The following is a 7,396-nucleotide window of genomic DNA, read 5'->3' as shown; positions in this document are numbered from 1 at the left end:
CTTCAAGAGAGTACAAAAGAATATTAATTCATTCAATAATCATCACAACGGACAAGGCCTTGCAAGCAATCTCGGCTTCTTTTGCAAGCTTTTCAACTACAACCAAGTTCTTCTGTAAAGTCCTGTGCTCTCGCCGCAGTCGTTTCATATGGTCAGTGTGCTGTAGGATAATAAAAAAAATATATATAATTAAAATATATCTAAAAAAAAAATGTCCAAAATATCTTTTTAAAAATCACATAAGACATAAATAATTTCATAACGTATAAAACAAGCTCAAATCAATATAAAACAATTAATTAATACATAAAACAAATCACCCAAAAGTTCTCAAAGGGTGTATATATAAAAAAAATCCATCATGGACACAGCCACTAATAAAACAGATTATCCTACTCACACGACCCTTGAGTGTCTCTGAGTGTTTTTCAAGCTTAGCAGTGTTTCCTTTGGCCAGCTTCTCGTAGTCTTCGTCAGCCCATATGGTACACAGCTGAAGTAGCTTCTGTGGCGAAGATTTGTTGCATTTGAGGAAGTATTAATTTTGGAGCAATTTTTCTCGTTAGTAAATTTATCTTTATTGCTTTAGAATTCAAGTGAGGGAAAAGCACGTTCAATTTTTATCACGATTTCATTGCTTCTAAGAATTTGTATTTGATGGAGAGCAATGATCGTAATTTCCTTTAAGAAATAATGATAATAATATACTTTTAAAAAATATTATGACAGAACTAAAAATAAAGAAGGGTATGACACCTATTTATTCTACTGGTTCTTTCACTTCATATCACCATTTCATCTTCACTTTTATTTATCTCACTGTCATCACTATCTTATCCTACCTCACTATAACCCTATATCACTACCCCCCCTCACTCTACTTCACTTTCTTATTACTTCTCTCCCCTCACCACATCCTACCTAACTATTTCACCCTCAGCACCACACCCTACCTCACTATCTCCCCATTTCACCTTCACAAATACCAAACCACCCTACCTTACCATCTCACCATACAATTAATTCATCCTCGTTATCTCACCCCCCCCCCCCTATCACCACCACCTCAACCTACCTCAATATTTAACCACTTCACTCTCACCATCTCATTATTCCTCCTCCTCTCTCTGTTCCCTTTCTTCCTCCTACCACCTCAGCCTACCTCACTATCCAACCATTTCACCCTCAAAACATCATCCTGCCTCACACCCTCACTATCTCACACCCTTGCCATCTCATTATTCATCTTCCTCTTCTTCTTTTTCCTCCCATTCCTCCTATCACCTCACCCTACGTCACTATCTAACCACTTCACCCTCACCACATCACCCTGCCTCACTATCTCACACCCTCACACCCTGACCATCCTCCTCCTCCTCCTCCTCCTCCTACCACTTGACCCTACCTCACTATCTCGCCATCCCACCCTCACCACCTCACCTTCTTCTTCTCAGCTATGGTCGATCTCAAGGATTCGATCGCCACGGCACTCATGCTGGTGTAACTATCCGTGGATTTGTCCAATAGGCTCGCGTAGGACTCACACTGGGGCATCTCGAAGGCGGAGAATCTCTCGGCGGTACTGCGAGGATGGGGGTCAAAGAAGGAGGAGGAGGAGGAGGAGGAGGAGGAGGAGGAGGAGGAGGAGGAGGAGGAGGAGGAGGGGAGGAGGAGGGAGGGGGGAGGAGGAGGAGCAGGAGGAGGAGGGGAGGAGGAGGAGCAGGAGGAAGAGGGGAGGAGGAGGAGCAGGAGGGGAGGGGAAGAGGATGGGAGCAGGAGGGGAGGAGGAGGAGGAGGAGGAGGAGGGGAGGAGGAGGAGGAGGGGAGGAGGGGAGGGGGAGGAGGGGAGGAGGAGGAGGAGGAGGAGGAGGGAGGAGGGGGGAGGAAGGAGGAGGAGGGGGGAGGAGGAGGAGGGGAGGAGGGGAGGAGGGGAGGGGGAGGGGGGGAGGAGGAGGGGAGGAGGAGGGGAGAGGAGGAGGAGGAGGGGAGGGGGAGGGAGGGGAGGAGGAGGGGAGGAGGAGGAGGAGGAGGAGGAGGAGGAGGAGGAGGAGGAGGAGGAGGAGGAGGGGGAGGGGAGAGGAGGAGGAGGAGGGGGAGGAGGGGAGAGGAGGAGGAGGAGGGGGAGGGGAGGGGAGGAGGGGGAGAGGAGGAGGAGGAGGAGGAGGAGGAGGAGGAGGAGGAGGAGGAGGAGGAGGGGAGGAGGAGGAGGAGGGAGGGAGGAGGAGGGGGAGGAGGGGGAGGAGGAGGGGGGAGGAGGGGGGGAGGAGGGGGAGGGGGAGGGGGAGAAGGAGGATGAGGAGTGAGGGGAGGAAGGGTGTAAGGGGAGGAGGAGGAGAAAGAGGAAGAAAATAAGAAGACGAAGAGGAGGAGGAGGAAGAAAAAAAAGAAGAGGAGTGGGATGGCCACGGGGACGAAAGGGGACGAGAGGAGAGAAATGAGAAACAAGATAAGCGAAGAATGAAATGAAATATAATGAAAATAATACATATAACAATATAAATTACATCACAAATCTACATTCCATTCGATCCTGCAATGACCATACACGGAGGAACTGCACATACTCCTTGTCACAAATCAGTACCAAACAGCACACAGACCTTTGAAGTTTCTCTCCCTTCTCGAGAAAATCATTTTTCGGCAGCTGAAAGAAATACGCCTCCTTAGCTTTTTCGATCGCTGACTCCTCCTCAAATTTCCTCTCTAATATCTTCAGTTCTTTCTGTAGTACGGAGAAAAAATTAATGCATAACATATCATCAAAGGAGTTTCTATGTAAACGAGGCAAATCCCAGAATCCGATTCTGCATGAAACGTATTTTATTTTATCGTAAATTAATTTACATTAACGTTTGAATTATTCCCCGTATAACATTTTAAACCACCCTTCACAATGGGGGAAAAGGTTATTCACAAAACAAGGCCATTGAAAACTGAGAATCCAGTTTCAGAATATGCTTGGATTTCAGCTTAAGGTTGTCTCACTTTTTTGATAAAGGTTTTATAGATAGTGTTTTCAGGAAATCGCTATTTTGCCATTCATTTTCTATGATAAGCAAATTTACTGGAAAATAAGGTGACAGTTTTCAATTACTGTCTTGTGTCTCGAGCATTTATTCCATCACTGCAAGATTCTATAAACAATATATTTGTGTGTGTGTGTGTATATATATACATATATATATATATATATATATATATATATATATATATATATATATATGTATATATATATGTATATATATACATATATATATATATATATATATATATATATATATATATATATATATATATATATATATATATGTATGTATGTATGTATGTATGTATATAAATATGTATACATATACATATATATACATAAATACATATATATATATATATATATATATATATATATATATATATATATATATATATGTATATATTTGCGTGCGTGTACGTGTACGAGCGTTATCTGTGAGTGTCGCCCTTCAATCGGCCTACCATCCAAAACATCGCCTATTCTCAAAACCCCACGTGAAAATCCATACACACTTCCTCATCTTGCAGGACGTTCTCTACATCTTCCAGTTCTTGAGTCAAGACCTGCTTCTTCTTCTCCACTATGATAGCCAGCGTCTTCAACTTGTCCAGCTCTGCACCCCGAGAAGAGATCGTGGACGTGGGTTCCACCTTCTCTACGCGAACCTGTTCAAATATGTGTGAGAGAATATATTGCCGGACGAAAATAATGCACATATATACACATCAATCAGGTCATCAGAAATATGTTGTTTGATACTGCATAGGCGTTGCGTTATCAATTCCAAAACCTGGTAAATAAGATATATCAATATTAGAGCACCGGTGTATACCAGGCCCTGTTTCTCTTTTCTTTAGATAATGTATATACAAAAATACTTCAAATCGTCTCTCGCTACATATCTGTTACCTAAACTGACCTAATTAAAGTATGTATGACAAGTGATGCAAAAACGGCTTCAGTTGTAATGGTAATTTTATTATTCTAAGTCTATTAGCATTGCAATAAATATACCGATGCGGTAACTCGGGTAATTTACAGAAGTGCAACACACACACACACACACACACACACACACACACACACACACACACACACACCAATACATCTTACCTGAGAAGCAAAGTCATTATCGAAGTCAGAAAGGCTGGGGTGAGTCGCCACGTCTGAAGCATTCTCTGCCGACATACACGTCTGTTCCGGAACAATGAGTGAAACAGTTCATTGTTAGCAACTGTCAGCAAGACCTGCTGAATAATCATATAATGCCTCATAAACAAATGACAACAACACAAAAACATTTAGAAAACATAAATATCTACATGGGATGTAAAAATTATCCAAATAACTATGTGGAATTCACAAGACACACTCTAACGCACTCTTAGGGGCAATACAAACTCTAGTAAAATCTCAGCTATCAACGTTTATAACGATTATAGTAAACTCATAGAGAAAGAGAAAGCATGTTCTCAGGACAGCAGCAAATAGGATATACCGATAAGTATAGGTATCGTTAGTTACATGTACCCAGCCCTCTTTAAGAGCGACGATAAATTAAAGTTGTTTTAACGTAAAGTTGACCGGGCAGTACACATCTCCGACTATATAACTACTCTTTCCCGTAAAATTAATCATTCTATCTCCACCTCCATTGACGTTATAACTTGCGCTCTCACAACAGGGAAATATACGACATACAAACATACGTGAATGATAAAGGAAATTGTACAGAGTTATCTTTGTGATTCAATTAAAGAATACGAAAAAGAATAACGGTCAACAGATTGTGTTCTATGCCATGGACACAATATCTTCATCTCTACCTTGTTTATGAACGTTTAGATGTGTGTGTGTGTGTGTGTGTGTGTGTGTGTGTGTGTGTGTGTGTACGTGCGTGCGTATGCGTGTGCCAGTGCGTGTCCGCGCATTTTGTATAACTCAAATAACCCTCTATAAACAATTATTTACCCATTTTTTAAACTATGAATATTGAAATTTCTTTTAATCTATTCTTTGTATTCTGTTGTCTTTATAATGCACAGCGCTGCATTTCTGATGCAGCAAGTCACACCAACAGTGCAGCTTCAAACAATTATTCAAGAGCCAAATAATTTGTAAAATGGGAAAATACACATTGTTTAACTATTTCCATTTCATCTCTTCATTTTTTTTTGGGGGGGGGACCTGAGAACGAGAAGGAAAGGAAAGATGAGACGCGGGGGAGGGAGGGGGAGAAGGAGAGGGAGGGGGAGAGAGATAGAGGTAGGAGAGAGAAAAAAGAAAGAAAGAGATAAAAGGAGAGAGAGAGAGAGAGAGAGAGAGAGAGAGAGAGAGAGAGAGAGAGAGAGAGAGAGAGAGAGAGAGAGAGAGAGAGAGAGAGAGAGAGAGCACAAAAAATTATAAAGGACCTTACCTTCAGAAGTGAAATATACGGCTCATGCACCATACTGTAGCACTGTTGTGGTGACGTACTCTCTGCCATGGCTTCAGAAATGCAAAATGCACGAGTTCTCACGCTTCTGGAAGCACAGAAACATGGCACAAGGTTTAGAATCAGTTTATAGCATGAGCAGACGTAATAAAAAAAACAAAAGCAAGTCACGCGTTGTCACCCTTTCCCTTTTTGTGTTACGAAGGAAATTATGAAAAAATAAAATAAAAAGATAAATAAATGAATAAATCTTCATGATATAAGATTTGTTTCTTTTGACACTCGATTTTGTTTGTTTCGTACGTAAGAAAAGATTTACTAAAGATTTATAATTCATCATAAAGAGGTATATCATCTATTTACAGAGATACTTTTATAATAATAATGTAGGCCTATTAGAAAATATTTACCCAACTTATCTTCAAGGTTTAGGGAGGAAGGGGGAGGTACAGAGAGAGAGAAAGAGAAAGACAGAGTAATCCGGGAAAACTTGTATACATGAAATACTAAGAAACTGACAAAATAATATTACTAACGTAATACGTAACATAATAACAAACAAACGGCTTACCATTAACAATATACATAACAAGACAAACTATAAATTACAGGCACTTCATCTTCTCTAATAATATAATTCATTGATGACCTATATCATATATAAAATATAAACTCTAACATTATACGAAAATAGATACAACGGTTTAATAAATTTTCTTTTATGTTCCATTTTCTGATTAGATATTACCGAAAGACGGATTAAAGGATTAAATGAAATATCTTTTTGTAAATCTCTATGCATAATATTCGAACTTCATAATAGAAAATCAGAATTATGGAACAATGATTATTTGTGTTGAAGATGTAATTATATTTGTGAGTGTTTTTAACTTGTAAATGGTTTAGATACTGTTTTATTGGGTTCACTAAAGTGACAATTGTTGATCGTTTTCCCACTTCCTATTTTTTTCAAGTAATCACAACAGTTTATGTAATACCTACAATTCATTTACATATTTTTAAATATCATAAACGATACATTATTCACAAGTCGAAACATCTAAACTGTATTACATTTTACACATTTTATCAACTACAAACACGAGGTAATATCTGAAAAGACGCCTAACATTTTAAAAATCAAATTCAATAACATCTTGTATAACACACCAAACACTTTTCGTACATGATGAAAAAAGACGTACAGAATGCAAATTATCAAAAAACATGAAACTTACCTGGGTGTCGATGAAATAACTTGGAAAAACACTGTAGGAGAAAACAACAATGCAACGCTATACCGTGTCCATCACAAATAAATAGTAACAACAAACCTCTGGCAACACAGAACTAAAAGAGAACACCTTGGCGATTTGTCTTAAAGTATGGAAATAACTTCTACCATCACCAAAATACACAAAATTCACATAGAGACTTGCTTGCCTTTGAATTAGTGCTATAACCATGGACTCGTGAAGACAGTCTTGGCAGCGACAGGCAGTTTAACGGTAATAAGGTTCTCGTGAAAGTCCCTAGAAGGTTTATTGGGGCTAAATCCGGATTTAAACTGTTAATTGCGTGTTGTTAGTTTGCGATGGAAATGTTTTAAATAGAAAGTCTTTTTTTTTTTGCGTTCTAGAATATTTTAGTTTTTATATTATACGTCTGTATAAGTATTTATCAACATCGATATAAGACTTTAAACACTAGTTCCTTTCGAAAATACTGTGGTTTTACTAACAATAATAGCAATAAAGCAGTCTAATTATGAATTAATATACTAGCCTTCACACAAGTTTTCATTTAAAAACGTTAACGATTTTTTTCAGCTCAGCGACATTTTTCTTTAACAGATTAAAATTTATTGAAATTTCGATCTCAGCTTAATTAGTCACTCATTAAATATTAATCACAAATCTTCTCACAAATACACA

General features: G+C 38.9%; 1 protein-coding gene across 1 annotated transcript in view; it reads right to left on the bottom strand.

The window, feature by feature from the left end:
• The window catches only part of LOC122262157 (uncharacterized), a 7,765-nt gene extending 892 nt beyond the window's left edge, over positions 1–6,873 (bottom strand). Inside the window, exons 1-8 of the mRNA XM_086548270.1 lie at positions 6,701–6,873; positions 5,445–5,550; positions 4,142–4,222; positions 3,541–3,693; positions 2,601–2,722; positions 1,441–1,582; positions 401–505; positions 1–160 (exon numbers count right to left, since the gene is read on the bottom strand). The exon at positions 1–160 is cut by the window's left edge and continues 892 nt beyond it. Coding sequence (XP_086404396.1) covers positions 29–160; positions 401–505; positions 1,441–1,582; positions 2,601–2,722; positions 3,541–3,693; positions 4,142–4,222; positions 5,445–5,513 — 804 coding nt within the window. The 5' untranslated portion in view covers positions 5,514–5,550; positions 6,701–6,873 and the 3' untranslated portion in view covers positions 1–28. The remainder of the gene's footprint in view (positions 161–400; positions 506–1,440; positions 1,583–2,600; positions 2,723–3,540; positions 3,694–4,141; positions 4,223–5,444; positions 5,551–6,700) is intronic.
• Between the last annotated feature and the right edge of the window lie 523 nt (positions 6,874–7,396).

Source organism: Penaeus japonicus, unplaced genomic scaffold, assembly GCF_977035675.1.
Source record: "Penaeus japonicus unplaced genomic scaffold, GWHDUDI00000001_assembly GWHDUDI00000020, whole genome shotgun sequence".
NCBI classification, from domain to species: Eukaryota; Metazoa; Arthropoda; class Malacostraca; order Decapoda; family Penaeidae; genus Penaeus; species Penaeus japonicus.
The sequence above is the reverse complement of the archived record's forward strand: the minus strand, read 5'-3'. Positions and strand labels throughout refer to the sequence as shown.